Source organism: Branchiostoma lanceolatum, chromosome 4 (genome assembly GCF_035083965.1).
Source record: "Branchiostoma lanceolatum isolate klBraLanc5 chromosome 4, klBraLanc5.hap2, whole genome shotgun sequence".
NCBI lineage: Eukaryota > Metazoa > Chordata > Leptocardii > Amphioxiformes > Branchiostomatidae > Branchiostoma > Branchiostoma lanceolatum.
In genome coordinates this window covers 7,790,312-7,809,430 of record NC_089725.1, presented here as the reverse complement: position 1 = coordinate 7,809,430, position 19,119 = coordinate 7,790,312, and the positions used below count along the sequence as shown (strand labels likewise).

Genomic DNA, 19,119 nt, shown 5'->3' with positions numbered 1-19,119 from the left:
TGTAAATGCTTATTAATAAGTTACCAGTTCTAGAAATCTTTCTCACTTGATTCTCACAGAAATCTGATATGTGGTGCATACTGGAAAATGCAAGTGCCTACCCGCCCCGAAGAAGCTATTCTCAGACTTCACTATTTGTCTAACAAAGTTGACTCCATTGTCGCCCCTCCAGGTCCTTGCCAGGCTGGCTACATCTGCTACGGAGGTGCGAGTGACACAGTCCCTGCTGCCAACAACACCAAGTACCCAGACAACGGGGTGTGTCCTGTGGGCCACTACTGTGACGAGGGAACGCCGGCTCCTGTGCCATGTCCTATAGGCACACTCAGGGATTCAACAGGTAAAGACTGGAATGATGAAAGTTTTTTGCAAGTTCCTGCCCGAGGGCTAATTGCAACATGAAACAATGTATATGTATATGAAAGTATATCTGATATATTATTATACAGATATATACATAATGTATATATTTAAAAAAGAGCTGTACAAAGAGGCCACCAAATTCCATCTTAATTTCTCCACGTTTACAGACAAAAAGGAAACTACTCTCCTCTTAACATCACAAAACTCACACATTGCAGAAAAAGTGGGATCATTTGTTTTCCATGGTCTCGGAAAAAGAAGTTGAACCCAATAAGTTAGAATTTAGTAATTGTTTTTTTGGAAGCAGTAGAAGACAAAGTGTCCCACTTTCTCAAATGTGGGAAATGTGCTTTATTTACCCACAGTCACACATTTTGTACATTCTCATCATAGAAATTTCTTAACAATGCCACACTGCAGTGTGCACTGGTATTGCAGCCCTGTCAAATTTTACTCTTAAAATGAATTAAGATGAATGCAAGTTTTCTTTTCATACTTTGTATGAAAAGTAGTATAGAAGACAATTTCAGTGGATAAAGAAGGCAATAATTTAAACTTCATTGCAATTATTATATTTCACAGCATGTATTTTGGTACCTTGAATTTTATATCTATAGTGGTCATGCTATATGTATGAAGCAACATCTTTCCAGTTAATGTTGTTAACTACTTGACAGACGACGGATCAATGTCGTGGACTGTTGTGTAGGTGCTGTGCATCTGTGTCTGTACCATAGATAACAGCCTGACCTGTGTACTGTTGTGTACAAATGTAGGTGCTGCGTCCGTGTCTGAGTGCCACCCGTGCACAGCCGGGTCCTACTGTAACAGCACGGGGCTGTCGGTGGCGTCTGGACTCTGCCATGCCGGGTACTACTGCCCTTCCAATCACTCCACATCCTCCCCCGCGCCGTCTAGCCTAGAGTGTCCGCCTGGGTTCTACTGTCCCGAGGGGTCGGCCGAACCCGAGCCCTGTCCCGTGGGGGAGTACCAGCCGGCCAGCGGGACGGACTACTGTATCCCCTGCAGGGCTGGGTACTACTGTCAGAGCGCCGTCAACCCGACCCCACAACTCTGCCCAGCCTTCCATTACTGTCCTGCAGGTCAGTTCTGCAATCCTCGCATATACTGTAAATGCAGAAATTTTATGTTTACGGGCTTTGAGGTGAAGTCTTCTGCGCAAACTCAAAACCACTGCAAAACTTTTTGCCCACCAATGACTATAGTATAGCGCTTTTATTGTTTCAAACGCGAACTTAAGACCACCGCAAACACTACATTTTTGCCCTTACAATAGATAATGATGATTGCGAGTGGACTTCTGCTTCTTTAATGCTCACGGTCTTGATGACGACCATTCTGGCATGTTGGGAAAGTCGTGTAAAGTAGCTTTCCCAAGGGCACAAGATCAGTGACATGGCAGGATTCGAACCCGGGACCACTTGAGCCGAACAGGTCGCCATTCCGCCGCACGACCCCACTAGATTAACATTAACATTAACATTAACATACATTAACATTCACAGCACATCACTTTTCCATACTTGTACAGGAACCATGGACCCCATCCCCTGCCACAATGGCACCTACACTAATGCCACAACTGAAGGTCTGAAGGCAGAAGACGAATGTCTGCCATGTCCAACAGGCTTCTTCTGCAGGTACAGAGTTGTTCTCAGTTACAGTGTTCATACATACAGTATTCAATGGTCTTGAACTCTCTCTCTTCTCTCTCTAGAACTATCTAGAAATGGTCTAGAACTGTTGTGTTTAATTTGTACCCATTATTGTGATTTCAGCCAATAAATCACTTGTCTACGGTGCATTATGATGTTCTCTGTTAGTGCTTGTGTGTACAACAATGCAATGTATCTGTGTTAGATATTATAATAGTAACTGTTAGTACAGTGTTACAGTGCTCACATGTACAGCTGTAATGTTATAGAACATGTGTTTAATTTGTGATCACAGTATGTCACTTGTCTAAAGTACATGTATGATGCCCTTGTTAAATTTCATTGAAAAAGGGAATTTTATGTCTGCTTCGTTGAGCTCAGTAATGTAAATAATTTTAGGCTGAATATTTACTCTTTATACTAATAAGTAGATACAGTACTAGTACAGAAAGTAACATATTGCTGTGTTGTTGTTTATTCCAGAGGAGGCCAGTTGGTGGGTACGTGTGCCGGGGGGTACTTCTGTCTGGCCGGCAGTGACGACTACACCCCCGAGGGTGACCCTCCCCCTGCGGACCCTGACCAGGACCCCTGCACCCCCGGCGACGTGTGTGCAGGCCCCTGCCCAGGGGGACACTACTGTACGGAGGGGGAGCAGGACCCTATGCCCTGCCCTGAGAACACGCTCAGACAGACCCCTGGGGGGAGCCAGCCCAGCGACTGCGAACCGTGTCCTGCAGGACTCTGGTGCAGAGAAGGTAGGATAGGCATGGAATATGTAATATCTTAAATACGGGTAGCATAAAATAGAAATAGTGAAAAGTGTATAAAAGATATCATATGTTATATATTCTTTATTCGTACATATACAGACATCAGATCATAAAACAAATAGCAGTAAAAAACATGCAACGGATGCCTATCTGTTTTTCATGGGCTTCCCCAAAAACTTGATATGAGAATGCTAGTGTTATAGTTATAAGCAGCACACATAACATATATAGATTTTTAATGTAAAGATGATATTATGAAACCAGAAAATCATATTATTCATAGACTGTGATTCTACCAGAGATCAAAATCTTCATCATTTAAGTTATATAGGAAAAACATTTAACACTTAATGCGTCTAAGACTGAAATTTTAATATTGAGAATTCTGTGTAAATCTGTTTGTTGTCCTGTTGCTAGGTGACCCCACGGCATACCTGTGTCCTGTTGGCTACTACTGTGACTCGGTGAATGGCACGACCCCAGGGGAGGGGGCCGGTCCAAAGGAATGTCCCGTCCACACCTACCGGGACGTCCCGGGGGCCAAGCACGTTGGAGAGTGCTTCAACTGTCCTCCAGGGTCCTGGTGCAACGTCACAGGTAGGTACCATTGTTTCACCTGCCTCAGGTATGTACCATTGTTTCATATAGTACAATGTAACAGTTGTAGGTACCATTGTTTCATCTGTAGAGTACTGATGCAACGTCACAGTTAGGCACCATTGTTTCACCAGGACCTGCCCTGGATATCCCTTGGCCTTATCAGTTTTACTGAAACTCACTTTATCTACATGTTCTTTTACCTGTCCTGCATACATGAGTTCAGTCACAGTTATCAGATATCATTTACTGTATATCATTATCATTCCCACAACTATTGTAGAGTGGAACTTGTTACCGTCAATTGCAGCGGCTATAGAGGCATCCTCATTAGATAGTTTTAAACTATGCATGTACTAGTTAGATATGCAAAGGTTAGTTGTGACAGGCCGTTTGGTGTGATATAACCAGCTGCTGCCGTGCTGCATGCCTGCAAAGCTGGTGTGTTTCACCAAAGGGCGGTTATGCCGGCTATATACATGTAGATACAGATTCAGATTAGTAATTGCTAAGACTGGAGGTATGCACTGTTAGAATACAATCTTACTCTCTGCCATGTCATGTCTATTACTTTCCTGAACTGATCTTCCATGTCCACAGGCATGAGTGACCACACACAGAGTCCGTGTCCAGTCGGCCACTACTGTCTGGAAGCATCCGACCCAGAGTCCTGTCCAGCTGGACAGATGAGGAATGTGACGGGTTCAGGAGCGCCCGAGGAGTGTCCGCTCTGCCGTCCTGGTTACCACTGTCCTGCAGGCATCCCCAATGTCAACGGCTTCCCCTGCGCTCCTCACTTTGAATGTCCAGAAGGTGTGATTACGTTTCCTCTGTTTGGAATCTATTCAGAATTTTTTTTTTCAAAATCATTCTTTATTGTTTTTACAAAGAAATAAAAAACAAGACATGCCTGGCACAGAAAATTAGGTAGTTTACACACATGAATAACATTACACACATTCAGATATTTTGTAAAATTGTTTTATCAAGCTTGAACTGTTACGGTGACACATAAATCATTCAATATTTGCATCACGTTGAAGTTCCAAATGAAATTATTTTGGGACTATCCAATGTCCTGAAACTACAGCTGTTGTTACAGAACACAAATCATTTAATATTTGCATTACTTTGAACTGAGCACTAGTAGATATCTATATAACAAAATATTTATGAGTCATGATTTATCCCTAAAGCTGTTGAGACTGTGCTACTACAAGTGAAACTATTGTTATATCAAACAAATTATTTTTAGGTGCTGTAAATGAGACCATCTGCAGACCAGGTCACTACTGCCCGGGTGTGACAGGGACGCCCCCTATCTGTCCTGGAGGGTACTACTGCCCAGAGGGCTCCAACAACTACACCATGTAAGTGATGAAGCTTTGTGCTGTCTTATTACATCATGAATGATTGTTGTTATAGGACCTGATTTATCAACAAAAATTTCAATGTCGCAACACAAAATCTGTTCAATATTAGGAATAAGACTGGAAATATTCATATACTTTTTGCAAGGATGATTCCAAGAAACTGATAGGAGCTGAAGTAGAAAAAGTCTAGTTACAGTACTGCTGTTGGGAATGTCCGCTATATAGTTGTTAGTGGGAATGTCCATTATATAGTTGATAGCTGTTATACCAAAGGGGACCGGTCATTTGAACATAGAACTGCCAATCCCGCTCTTAGTATTCATTCTCATGTTTAAGTAAAATCATACATTTTCAAGTTTTCAAAGAGTGCAGATGTCTTTGTGTTTCTTGTCTTATACAATGCAATGACATTTTGACTGACTATCTCTATTTGTATCAGTTGCGAGTACCCGAATTACTGTCCTGAGGGTAGTGACCGCCAGTGGCCGTGTGACCTGGGCTGGATGCCGGTCAATGTGACAGGCGTTCGGGACGAGCTGTCCAAGGCCTGTCTGATCTGTCCGGTGGGGACCTACAGGAACGACTCTGCCTGGGACTACTGCGAACCCTGCCCCGGGGGATACTACTGCCCTGCAGGTATATGTGCTGAACATATTGATAATGAAAAACTGTTTTGTCCTTGGTGCTGAATGACAATCAGTTGTTAGTTCTCTGTTAAGAAAAGGGGGGAGACAGGCAGAAGATACTTCAAAGGCATTTTCGAGGTGGTTTTAAGTTGATGGTGGAGATCTACCACGAAAGGAGGGTTACCACAAAAACCGTGAACAGAAAACCACTGCAAAAATTTCAAATTTTTTGCAGGATTTGCTGCTAAACTGTTGGATGTTTCTAGGTACGCTACTGCGGGGGTTGACTCCTTATTTGGAGGCAATGGTTGATTGATAGTTTTTGATAACCTAATCATTTCTTGATCAATTTATTAAATAAATTGTAGTGAATTTCTAAGACCTCTTCTATGCTTCATTACATGTACGTTGTTGATGTGCTCACTGCAAAAGCTTTTTTGATGCAGCAAAAGTACAGTAACTTTTGTACAGTCAGCTACAAACTATGGATTAGAAATACACAATAGATCTTGAAAGTCTATGTACTAGAAACAAGAAATATCTTGTTAAAATCAGTTGAGGCTAACTGTGGGTTTCAGTATCTATTCTAGTAACAAAGCATTCTTTTATATACTGTAAATCATTTTTGCATTGTGAGCATTGTCACATCCAAAGACTTGATTTTTCTCGCATTCCATTTTTTAAATCAAAGTGTTCAGAGATGAGACAATACATTGACACCTGTCACCCTTCCCTCCCTGTAGGAACTGACCAGTACCTGAAGTACCCGTGCCCCATTGGCTACTACTGTCCCAACGGTACAGGAGAACCCATCCCCTGCCGACCTGGTAGCTACGGCAACATCAGTCTGGCCTACCGCTACGGCCAGTGCTTTGAGTGTCCAGTCAACACCTTCAACCACCTGTTTGGACAGAAGGCATGTTTCCCCTGTGGGAGTTCTGCCACCGCTGCAAGAGGTGTGTACACTTTTCCTAGTCTGAACAACTGCTGTTTGTATCTAATCGATACTACCTGTAATGTGTCTAATGTATTTGTAAACTTTTATATCATTCATTCATTCTTTCTTTCTGTCTTTCTTTTTTCATTGTCTCTTTCTTTCTCTTTTTATTTCTATTTCTCTCTTTTGTTTCCTTTCCATCCTTTTTTCCTCCATACTTGGAGAGGCACATAACAGGAAATACATGAGTATTCATACAATCAACTGGAAGACGTCACAATATAAAATAACTTTCTTTGACTTTCTCTCTTCATTCCTTCTTTTGTCACACCCATTATTTTCACTACTCTATGATTTTCCTGTATTCCAATATCATGCTTAGAAAAGATAATTTTTTTCTTTCCCAGAAATCTTTGGTTAAACATGTAACAATGTCATGTTTTATGGCTTTTGAAGACATTTTGAAGCTGATTTTTTTGGTTCCTTAGGTTCGTCCCACTGTACCTGTATTGGGCTGTACCGTGCCTTCCAGGAGTCGGATGGCTCGTGCATCTGTGAGCCCGGCTATGTCTACTACAACGAAGCCAACCTCATGGTTACAGAAGGCAACAGTGACGCAGACTGTCAATCTCGGGTGAGCCTACTCATCACTATTATCATGATAATAACTTTATTGCACAACAATTGTACAAGGTACAAAGGATGGCATTCACTGGTACATAGATAACATTCTACCAGGCTAACCAATCTATCTAATACAATATTGTGTAGTGTAGTCTATCTTATGCAATATGGCGTGGTAGTCTATGTTATACAATATGGTGTAGTAGTATGGGATGACAATGGGATTTTACAATCATTGGAGGAGTTTCTTACGTCTAGACATTCTTTGATATATTTCCCAATGTATGCCATGCATGGGTTGTCACATGTCATTATGTATATTACATTATCGTAACCCATCTCAACCTATGTATTCAACATCACCAAGAGATGAAAAGAAGCCGATTTTTCGGAACCTTTTTATAGTAGTTTTAAAACCCATGTTTTGGATTAGTGTTAAAAGTCCTGTCAATGTATATAGTACACTTTATTAGTACTTGTGGTACTTGCATGCCTGTATTTAGCCCGATGGGGCATGACTATATACTTAATGTTATTGTCATTATTGATCCTGAAGAGGGCAACAGTGGTCATTCAAAATTTGATCTGTGTATACCTTAGTCTTCGAAGAGAGTTTAGCATTGTACTATGATTACTACCAACACAGATGAGCTTCCATAATAGTTATTGTAATTTGTTGGAAGTCAGACGATATTATCATTCAAGAGGAAGATAATCAACGTTATTCCTTAGTTTGGTAATGATTGTACTACTCACTGAGTAATGGGTTGTAACTGCTTGATTTTGTGCAGGTGGATGTGCGCTGTGATCTGGACCAGGTGCGCCTGGCGGGGACGCGGACTTGTGTGTACCCCAGCCAGTACGACTGCACCCCCACCTGCGGGGACAGGGGAGGCTCTCTCTCCGTCGACTTGGGAGTGTGAGTCTCGCTAGTATACATACAAAATGTATAATTAATGACTTTGTGCATGCCTTGGTGTTGTATATAAGTGTATGTGTGAAAGGGTATAGTATAGGGTAGCTCCTCCATATTTTGTCTGTTTGGGCCTTTCAACATCACTGTCCTCATCTACATTTTATGTTGATCGAATTTGTTCTGTGTTGGATCTATGTTGCAGGTGTTTGTGTGACTCGTATGTAGCACCTGAGGAGATCTGTTCTATGTTACAGGTGTTTGTGTGACTCGTATGTAGCACCTGAGTAGACCTGTTCTATGTTGCAGGTGTTTGTGTGACTCGTATGTAGCACGTGATAAGATCTGTTCTATGTTGCAGGTGTTTGTGTGACTCGTATGTAGCGCCTGAGGAGATCTGTGACAGCAACTGTGTCCAGACCAAACCCGTGGTGACCGCAGGGCTGACCAGTACTGGACAACTGCAGATGACCACTGTTGACCCAACCTCAGGTCAAACCACTACAGCGGTAAGTACACTTGTACATAAACACTCACTTTTGCTTTATGGAGTTTTACCAGTACAAACAACTGACTCAGCTCATACATCGATATCCTGCTTTTCAGGTAGAAGTGGGCTTAAAACAACAACAACAATTGAATACAGCTTACTTTTTGATTCATAATTTATTGTTTAATGGTTCTGATACTATGTAACTAATTTTCTCTGATGCGGTCGTAGGCTTTACCGTAGAACTGTAAGCTATGAAAGTAGTTTATATTGGAGTTAACACCTTCAGTTGTGGTTAAGTGTGAAGTGACATGTGCACTCACAAGACATGTTGAGATGAGTTCCAAGCCTTTTGTTTCTGTTTCCAGGTTGTTCCCAACTTGATAGGCCCCAGTCAGCACACCTCTGGAGACAAGCCCGTCCACTGGGTGGTCGTGGGGAGCTCGGGTGTCTATGGGGTCTTACAGACAGAGGCCTCTCACACCGATTACCTCACCACCTCAGGTAGGTTACTCACACTGATTACCTGACAACCTGAGGTAGGTTACTCACACCGATTACTGTAAATGCAGAAATGTTCGCAGTGGTTTTATGTTCGCCATTTTTGTGGCAACTGTTTCAACGCGAACTTAAAGCCACCACAAACATTTTTGTCCAATACTGTAGCAGTATGTTACTATAGCGCTGCCATGTAATTAAAATCACTGCGAACACTCTATTTTCGCCTTAGCGCGAAATAAGAACCACGCAAACTTAAATGCATTTACAGTATCTCAGGTAGGGTTTATGATATCTGCTGCAGCCCTGGTGACGTCATGGACGCTTTTACTGTAAATTCAATTATGTTTAGGGATACTTATTTTTTGCACAAGAGGAAAGAAGGTCTCTGCAGTTTTTTAAGTTTGCGGTTGAAACAATGCTGTAGTATAAGAAGCAGAAGTCAAAACACATTTTTGTGGAGACCTCTCCATGGCAAAACCATGACGCCATAAAATTGTCATAATCTTCACTTGAAAGTTCATCTGTGTTGGTAGAAGTCATTCTGAATGGAGTTTAAACTGTGAATGCCAACACAAAAATTGGACTTACCCAAATTTTCGACTGATCAGCTCCAGTCTTTGTCAAGGAGTGAGCAATCCACTGCTTCTGTGACGTCACGTTATGCAGATGAGACACGTGACTCGGAGAGCAGTGGATCATAGGTTGCAGAAAGTCTATGGCGCCCTCCGTCTCTGTTGAGTGATGGTTGTAATGCCCGGATGTAGATGGACTCCTTAATCCCTCTCGCAACAAATTCTGATTCTGTGATTGTCATAATCGTTTGTCACTAATCATGAGCGGAAAATTGTTATTTTACTGTTAAATTTGGTCATGATTAGTGGGGTCGTGTAGGGTAGCGCCGGGGGTTTCGACCCCGCACACAGCGGTCCCAGGTTCGAATCCCCTGACACCACCAATGTTGTGCCACTACTTTCCTCACTCCACCCAGGTGTAAAAATGGATATTTTTGTGGGGTCATTTTTTTTTCACTGTGCAATTCTATTCAAAACCAATTCAATGAAAATCAAATTAGAGACAAAAGGTTATGACATTTTTTACAACGATTCTCTGCGGACTTTCAGGTGTAGCGACTCCCACAGCACGACGGAGACGGAGTGTGCCGGACGTGGAGTCCCCATACTTTGCCCGCCGTCTGCTGATGACCACCGGGCTGCCCAACACGACCGTCTGGACCACCACAGAGGTTCCCGTCACCACCTCCTCCCTGCTGAACAACGTTCCCCTGATCCCCAACCCACTACTGTGTCTGGAGACAGACGAGATGATCATCTTTAAGGTGGAAATCAATGAAACAGGTACTTTCACTTTTATTATTTTCTTAAAGGCAACCGAAGCAATATTAGGGCCCAAAAAATGGAAATAAAAAAATGTTGAAATTTTCTTGCTAGTGACATTTAGTAACACTGTTTAGCATATTTCCGTAATAACTTCATAATTCGAGCATTTTGAAACCGTGCAACAAAGTGCCTTATGATGATGCCCTTAGTTTCGGGAGCCTACAAAACCCCCGCAACGATTTTCATTGAGTGTGGAGAATATAATTATGTACTTCTTGTAGTGAACCTTGCTTAGACAAAGAAGAAAAGAAGAAAAGAATTCATTTTCAAGAATTAAGAGGCTGACCTTGCATTTGTTTGAACCTTTCTTTATACCTGAGAAGCTCAAATGGGCAGGCAGGCCGCTTTTCATTGAGGTCATGAGGGAAGAGGTACGGGTCGGATAAATTTCATGAAGGTCTAAGTGAAAGTTTACTGTTTCTGTTGTGTAATCTTTAGATCGAACGAAGAGTCACTACCCACGCTACCAGAAGGACCACCTGTTCAACACCAACCCCAGCTTTGACTATGGAGCCTTCCGACAGCTTCAGGACTACATCGAGAAGACCAACGTCACGGTCGAGCAGTTCGCCTTTGTTTTCACCGACCCTGGCCAATATGCATTCTATGATGCTCAGGTAAATATAGGCCAATTTTTCACATTCTAACTCAAACTGCTATCACAGCAGACTCTGTTATCATCATGGTCTGGAGACTGCTGCAAAGACTGATAGCTGTATTAACCATATCTAGGGCACTATAGCATATTCTCTGTAGCAGTAGTTTATTATTGTCCCCAACAATACTAAATGCTGCCTGTACTTTCATATCTTGATGAAATATGTGCGGCATTGTATATGCTAATTTTTGTCCTACCTGAGCCATCGTTATGTATGATACTGGTGTTCTGGACCGGTCCGTATTTTACAGTATTCCACAAGTTTCTACTTGTATCACGCGGGGTTTTCATACATAGACTGAATAATTTGATTGCACTTTGCTTGCCCCGCATGCACCACTGTCAATAATTTGAGTACCAGATTCGAACATTGGAATCACTGTTCTTACAATTTCTTGTTTGAGGACGCAAAATCTTCCCAACTTCTGGCATGTTTCACATTGAAATGTGTGTTTTCTTGGGTGGATATGACATAGAACTAATACAACATGGTTTATTCCGTATCACCCTCAGTCCCCGCCCTAACGCTTGTCGGAATGTGGTCCGTGGTTGAGCTGGTACCTTCGGATGATACGGAATACACCATGTTGTATTCTCCCTTAGTGATGCTTGTTGTATATCTGTGGTCCTGACTCTCTCCCTCTGTGGTTGATTAGGAGCCAGGACGGGAGATCTTTGTATCAGTGAAGGCGGTGGGGTCCTCGTGCGAGGACGGAGTTGTCCGTATCCAGCCAGCCACAGAAAACAACCTGGTAACGGCCGGCGTGAAGAAGACGGCTCCACGGAACCAGGAGCCAGACTGGGGCCTCATCATAGGTACAGTCAAACACTTGGCACATTCACACAAGCAACACATTTATGGTTCAGTTGGCTTCAGCACCATATATGTAATGATAGGCTTTTTATGTTGATGTTCAAACTGAATCTTACATGACAACATACCTGTAGTACATATTTTTGCACAAAATACCAAGATTCACTTGTTTTACTTGAGATTTAGTCAAGTCGGTGTTACAATACACAACCCTGTTACATTGTACGATGCAGAACCCTGTTACAAGACACAACCCTGGAAATGAATTTACACGCTTGTTCCGTACACAAAGTAACCAATAAGCTCTCGACCAATCCTCTGGTCCTTCTCAAATTGATTTGACCCAAAGCCTACTTCGCTTGACCTGAGCGGAAGTGTGACGTCAGCAACAGGTCAAACAGTTGGTATCGGCCCCCGTCTCTGTTGAAGGATTACCATCACAGATGAATCTTCATACAAATATAAGAAACACACCTGTTCCCTTCTCAGGTATCATTGCCTTCCTGGGAGCCTGTGTGATTATGCTGGTGGTGGCAGTCATCGTGTGGAGACCGAAGCATGCCGGCATCTATCCCATGAACTACTGGAAACCCAAGTACCGCAGCCTCGGAGCACCCCCAGCCATCGCTTACGCTCCCACATATCACGACAAGTAAGACTCACCTCCCATTACAGAACTGTAACTCTTGATTTGTTAACGGTAACTTTATTTTAGCTACTTTACGCTAGTCAATCGCTAAAATTTAATCATCATAAAAGTTTGATTACTAATATTTGAGACAGTGATGTTTGTTTCCACTGTTAAAATCAAATGCAGTGAACTTCTCCCTTTCCCCCCAACCGCTAAAATTACCAATTCAATATTACATGGACTTACAGTATGTAGTGTCCTTCCAACAGCATTGTCAATACTTAACCTTGTTGTGTGAACCATTACATTGTAAAATTTGATATGCACATCTGATGTTTTTTTAGACAGATGCAAAGATAGCAGACCCTTTTATACCCTTACTGCTTTGTGTGCCTTCAAATACTAGCAGCATTGACTAATTGAAGATTTGTGGCAATACAACATTGTTTATATTGGAAATCACTGAAAGACTGATAGACGCTGACAAGCCAATACTTCTGTCCCTTGTGTTAAAGTAACAGAAAAGAAACAGTTGAATATTTCAGTGCTATATATTAAATTTTGCTATATTTTTAAATATGAGATCAGTAGTTACTACGTTAAGCGACTGTTACTGACAAATGTCGTGCTCTTGCAGGGGAGACCTGCTTCTTGGTGTGCGTGGAGTAGCAGAGGGAGCAGAGTCCACAACCACCACAGCCATGTTCATGGGTAAGCTACTGTCAAGCCATGTGGACTGCACGGCACTTTTATCTGTACCTTGATCAGTGGAGTTTTAGCGTTTGTTCCTGGTTTTGGAAATTGGTTTCTGACAGCGGCAATGCCTGGATAACAAAGTTCTTTGTACACAACAAGTGTTTTTACCTTGCTGATGTTTTTGTGACCATGAAGTCAGTCACGTTTGGGACTGCATTCAAGTACCCTAGCTGCAGGGTTTGAACCAGACAGGCCTAGAGGAAGCATTGGCTAGATAAAAATACTTGTTGTGACCCAAAAATGATATGTCACTGTAGAACATTCTTTCACATACCATACCAAAACAGTATGCAGGGATAGGTCAGAAACTACAATTAAGTTTAGCCCATTAAGACGGGCTAGATTTCACCAATAACCTAATTATGCCAGAAAATCCATAAAGAAAGAACAGTTCCACTTGAGATTGTTTTTTTGTACATTTCTTTGTGGTCATACTTCACTGTTTGTTGTAACTCCAACAGGCCCAGGAGAAGAACAGGAGCTGGAGAACTTCAATGTGCGCACCCTGTACGACAAGCTGGAGGACCAGAACTTACACATCTCAGCACAGCTGGCCAAGGCACAGGAGGACCTCCGAGGGTTTTACCAGCGCATCCATGACCAGGTACTTGTACATGTACAGTTTTACCTTCGTCAATAAGGATATGTTTTTGGTACCGTTTGTAGCAGTGTTACACCGTTTATGGTTTAGCAATGTAACTCAAGAAGCTATGGAAGGATTGATATGAAATTTAGTATGGTGACATATGAGAACGTATCCTATTGAAAAAATGATGAGATTCTGGGCACCCTGGCAGCTTTCCTTGGTGCTGAATTTCTGGTGGTTTTTCCATTTTGTGTTCTTGACAAACTATGGTCACAATTCGTAGGTGGTAGATAGCTCTTGTGCTTGGGAAGAAGTGACATAAGTCTTGGCGATCTAGCAGCTTCCTTTGGAACTGCAGGGGCATTTTACATGTTGCATATTGCTTATCAGAGCAACCCAGCACAATTTTATCAGGTATATTTTCTTGTATTCTGTAGTGTAAGTTTCAGGTTTTTGGGATGTGTACGTTTTATAACATATCTGTTCCTGCTGCAGAACGAAGGTCTGAAGGACATGTTGAACGACCTTGACCTTCACCGACTGGAACAGCTGGAGAAGGATAGACAGCGTCATGGAGATGGACTTGAAGACGACAACCTTCAGCAGTCGGCTGGAGTTCCCATCCTCAATAGACAGTACAACATACAGGGTCCGTCCCGCAAGATCACTCTGGCTGGAGGTAAGTTCACAGAACTTCACACAAGGTGTCAAATGGACAAGGCTGTTTCTTGTTTGGAAACTTAACATTGATCAATCACATCTCCACTGTTTCTTTTTTCGATTTCGTTGTATCATATGTCGTTGGAAAGCTTGTTCAATTTCCTTTCCAATGAAATTTCAAACAAACGTTCTGTCTTATAAAGGAATATCTTTAAAATTACAGATTCTGATTGGGATCTCTGCCTTCAGAATTAGCGAATCTGCCAGATTGTAATCTCTATTCTGATATATATGTATATACAGTATAACATGAATGCCTAAGGAATGTCCCTGTGGCTCAACTGCTAACAGCCTCACGGTTGAGTTCCTGGTTCCAATTAGCTGGTAACTTGGAGACTCGGTTAGGGCTGCACCCATCTTTTGGAAGGGATGTAAAATGGAGGTCCCGTGCTCGAGGAGGTGCCTCAAGCACGTTAAATTGGAAGGACTAGCAACCCCTCCCTGAAAAGACATTCCCTGCTGCAGAAACAGCAAGGAAACATGCTCCCCTATGTGCCACTAGGCACTACAAGCGTCTGAATTAACAAACGTATACTTACACAGAGTGTGTATGACTTGCAGGTGGAGCTAACCTGCGTGAGCAGGAGCTGATGCTGGCTCTACAGATCCTCCTGGACAGGATGAACTCTGGCAACATCCCCATCACTAAGGAGATGGTGGAGGAGGCACAGAGGAGACTGGGCATGGCGGGACAGCCGGGACCATCAGCCGGATGGAAGGTAAGAAACAGCCTTTTCTTTATTAACTCTGTGAAATAGTGTTATTGTTTTCAGTTGGTTTGTGTTTCTAAAGGTGGTGTTGTTGCAAACATTGGCATTTGAATGCTAAGCACCTCGGCACTAACAAGAAATTGGGTCAAAAGTGATAGAAGATGACCCCAAAGGTCAGATGCAGGAAGTGGTAGGTCAGAGTTTGTAGAACTACTCATAAATCAAACATGGCAGAGAGCCAGAGAGTCTACCCTCCATTAACTTGTTTTATTTGAAGTGTGATACTTTTTATTTGCCAACTTTAAGGCACTAGTGTGATCACTCAAAGTGGCACAGATGTACAATAGATTGTTGCTTACCATGCCCAGCAACTTGGCCATCTTTTCAGAGTGTTTGCAGCTTCATTCCCATGACTTTCTCTGTTGTATCTTCAAGATTTACATTAAAGCAAGAATACTCTTTATGCAAAGTGGGAACTTGGAAGTTTTGCCATCCTTTGATTGTATAATCTGTGTAGTCCAGTGGTTAGCAAGAAGAGTTCAACTGATCATTGAGTTCAACTTGTTCGAGATCACTTTTGTGGTCCAATGGTTAGCGACCATGCCTATGGCGCAAGAAATTGTGAGTTCGAATCCTGGCTGTTGTTGCTCACCCGAAATGCGTACTACATAACATTCCTTCACTTTCTCCCACGTGTAGGTACAGGGGCAGGGAGACCTGCTGCGTCACCAGAACGCTGAGCGTCTCCAGCTGGAGCGCGACCTTCAGCAAGAGGAGAAGGACACGATGGAGAAGCTGCTGCAGGAACAGGAGGCCAAGCGACAGCGTACGCTACATCAGCTGTCCGAGAAACTCACCTTCCAGCTGCAGGGTGACCTCACCGAGGAGGAGATCAACCGCATCATGGCTAACCACGAACGGGAGCTTGGGGCGGCCATGTCGGCATGGGAGGAGTCCAAGGGTAAACAGGCGGCGGAGCTGAGAGAACAGCTAGCCAAGAGGAGGAGGGACAAGGAAGCTGCCTTGAGGAACCTTCATGCAGGCCAGGTGGGTGATCTTAGCGTGAAGGTTCATCGGTGTTGGTAGAAAACATCCTGAAGCAAAGTTGAACTGTACTTTCCAGTCCAATTTTTTTTACTGTTCAAACTCTGGTCTTTGTCAAGGAATGAGCAATCTGACGCTTCTGTGTCATCACGTTATATATAATATTATGCAGATAGACTTGGTGAGCAGTGGATCATAAGTTGCAGTGTTCTATCTGCATAACACGACATCACAGAACCGGTGGATCGCTCATTCCTTGACAAAAAGTGGTGTTTGACAGTCAAGAATTAGGAAAATGCATACAAATAAAAAATGCATAATATTAGTTGTTTCCATCTACATGTATTTATCTTTACAACTGAATAAGATTTGGAGATTTCTTCTGGACATTTTGGGTGACATCCATCACTCTTCTTCGGCGTCACTAGAGTGAACTAGCAGTACAAGTCAATTCTGTACAGAACATGTCACTGTTAGTAGTCTCTGTATCTTGTCCAGTTGTAGAGATAGCTTTGTCTTCCAATATTGTCTACCTGGATGTTTAATCAACGTTCTCTCATCAATGTTGTTTTCCTGTGTGCACCCTGCAGTGTGAACAGGCTGGCATCCCTGCAGCGCCCGAGTCTAGAGACAACACGGAGGACAAACTGCACCAGCAGGAGCTCGTGTTGGACGCCCTGATGGCAGAGGAGAACGCCGGCCTGGCCCGCGCACAGATGGACCACAGCTCCGAACTGGAGACTGACAGACAGCAGAAGATGAGTGACAACATCAACAGTGTGCTGGTCAGTAACTGTCTCAACGTCCAAGGTCCTCTCTTGTTGTACTAGACATTGGAATGATGAAGAAATATTAACCTTTTAAAGTACACTGTTTACTTGAAGGATTCAGTCCCTAAGCTAAGAGTTTTTCGTTTTATGGTTTGGTCCGTCTATTGGCCATTTCATGTCAACAACAGTCATCACTCAGGAAACCAATGACAACCTGATTGGTGGCTAGTAGTAGGAGTACATGTACTGATAGTAGTAGTAGTAGTAGTACATGTAGTACTGGTAGTATACTGCTGCTGGGGTTCTTGTCAGAGGAGTGGGCAGTAGTGGGCAAGCTTTCACACTGCGTTTCCAAGCAGCTCTGTCTAGCGGGTCCACATTGGTGAGGCTGCACACTTTTGATGTCCTTCTTGACACACTCCGTCCAAGATTTCCTCAGTCTAACACAACCTCTGTTGCCTGGTAACTGCAACTTGACGATGGTCTTGATGCAACTGCTGGGTCATTGAGTGATGATGTGTCACTCTGAGTAAGAAATCGGTAGTTCTTCAAGAGAAGACTCCTACTAAATCTAAGTGTTGTTTATGAACGTTCCAGGATGACCTTGTCCAGCAGGGCGCGCTGTCCGAAGAGGAGAGCGAGCGGATCCAGAAACAGCTGATCGACCGCGAGGCCGCGCTGAAGGCGTCCATGGACAAGCGTAAGAACCTGCAGGTCAGCCTGATGCGGGGTCGCATGGCGGACAGGAAGCGGCGCCGCATCCAGGACCTGAAGGACAGACAGGGGCAGGAGAGAGAGGCCAAGGTAAGGCTGCAGGAGACAACAATTAGACCCGATACACACTGGGAAAATTTTCTGGACGTACGACAATTACGTACGACAATGACATACTTCTTTGACTTACGTCGCCTTTTTCCTGAGTGTGAACCAGCCTCGTGCAACATGCGTCAGGCCTTTTATGGCCCATGCGACACCTACATTTACCCTGTATGTAACTTCGTCACACGTAATGTACGACAAGGTTGTACAGGCCATAAAAATGCCTGACGTACGTCGCGCAGGGTCGGTTCACATGCAGGCAAAACGGCAATGTAAGTCAAGGACGTATGTCATTGTTATACTTTATTAACCTAAGTTTGATTGATTCATATTTTCCTAGAACTATTGTAGATAGAACTCGTTACCGTCAAGTACTGGAGCATCTTCACTAGATAGCTTTAAAAAAGTGCTTTCATTCTGATGTGCAAAGACAAGGTGTGACAGATCCTTCAGTGTAATATAACCAGCTGCTGTCGCGCCACGTGCCTGTGAAGCTGGTGTGTAATATTGGAGGGCGGTTATACTGGCTATGCAGATACAGAACTTCTGCGAATAGTTTCTTCAGGCTGGTCTTTTTATTCAAGCCTAGTCTGCTATAGAATGTTCTAACACTTAAGATTGATCCCATAGCCAAGCTCACCTCCATCAAGACGTAGAAACGCAAAATAAACAAACAGACATGCAGCCACTCTCTCTATTACTATCATTGGTTGAACATTATGTGTTCCTTATAGTCTAAGTAATGTGAAGATTTTGGTAGTAATTTTGAGTATCTTTCCTCTCATACTGATGGTGTTCACTTCTAACAAGTCAAATTGCTGTGACATACTAGCTGTGCAACATGCTTGACATTTTACTTTTACCTATACATGTACTTGTAACATGATGACATGTTATCAGTCACAACAGTTACTATATATGCTGTTTTGATGACAAGTTTCAAGTTTAACTAACCCTCGTAGTCTTCTGGTTTTGTATGTCACCTTGATGTACCCCTCTTCTTCTTTTCTTCCTCCTATCTTTTGATAGACCCTGTTTTTGCCAAACTGTCGTATCAGCTTCCACATCTCTACCATAGTCATTCCCTTGTGATGTTCCATAATCTTCATCTTAATCATCTGGATATAAATATTTCAAATGGAAGTCCATGTGATTTCATTTCAATTATCACATTTATTTGCAAATCCAATTGTATCTGCACAGAATATGGAAAAAAATTATGAGGTATGGCCTGGTCATATTCGTTGTAGGTCGTCGTAAAAAAAGGTAGAACTTTCAAGCAGGCTGTGACAGAACCAACTGTCAAATAAGGCTTTGCTGGGTGTAACAGGACATCTGAAT

The 19,119-nt window shown here is 42.8% G+C and overlaps 1 protein-coding gene across 1 annotated transcript in view; it reads left to right on the top strand.

Moving 5' to 3' along the window:
* LOC136434146 (uncharacterized) overlaps nucleotides 1–19,119 on the top strand; it is a 166,700-nt gene that overhangs the window by 125,317 nt on the left and 22,264 nt on the right. The window contains exons 126-149 of the mRNA XM_066426913.1: nucleotides 173–340; nucleotides 1,140–1,466; nucleotides 1,916–2,024; nucleotides 2,523–2,797; nucleotides 3,230–3,409; nucleotides 4,010–4,222; nucleotides 4,665–4,779; nucleotides 5,222–5,418; nucleotides 6,152–6,364; nucleotides 6,834–6,979; nucleotides 7,761–7,888; nucleotides 8,244–8,391; nucleotides 8,741–8,876; nucleotides 9,995–10,228; nucleotides 10,709–10,887; nucleotides 11,585–11,744; nucleotides 12,232–12,394; nucleotides 13,011–13,084; nucleotides 13,591–13,733; nucleotides 14,211–14,394; nucleotides 14,997–15,154; nucleotides 15,845–16,192; nucleotides 16,780–16,974; nucleotides 17,557–17,763. Of these exons, the coding sequence (XP_066283010.1) occupies nucleotides 173–340; nucleotides 1,140–1,466; nucleotides 1,916–2,024; nucleotides 2,523–2,797; nucleotides 3,230–3,409; nucleotides 4,010–4,222; nucleotides 4,665–4,779; nucleotides 5,222–5,418; nucleotides 6,152–6,364; nucleotides 6,834–6,979; nucleotides 7,761–7,888; nucleotides 8,244–8,391; nucleotides 8,741–8,876; nucleotides 9,995–10,228; nucleotides 10,709–10,887; nucleotides 11,585–11,744; nucleotides 12,232–12,394; nucleotides 13,011–13,084; nucleotides 13,591–13,733; nucleotides 14,211–14,394; nucleotides 14,997–15,154; nucleotides 15,845–16,192; nucleotides 16,780–16,974; nucleotides 17,557–17,763 (4,400 nt within the window). The remainder of the gene's footprint in view (nucleotides 1–172; nucleotides 341–1,139; nucleotides 1,467–1,915; nucleotides 2,025–2,522; nucleotides 2,798–3,229; nucleotides 3,410–4,009; nucleotides 4,223–4,664; nucleotides 4,780–5,221; nucleotides 5,419–6,151; nucleotides 6,365–6,833; nucleotides 6,980–7,760; nucleotides 7,889–8,243; nucleotides 8,392–8,740; nucleotides 8,877–9,994; nucleotides 10,229–10,708; nucleotides 10,888–11,584; nucleotides 11,745–12,231; nucleotides 12,395–13,010; nucleotides 13,085–13,590; nucleotides 13,734–14,210; nucleotides 14,395–14,996; nucleotides 15,155–15,844; nucleotides 16,193–16,779; nucleotides 16,975–17,556; nucleotides 17,764–19,119) is intronic.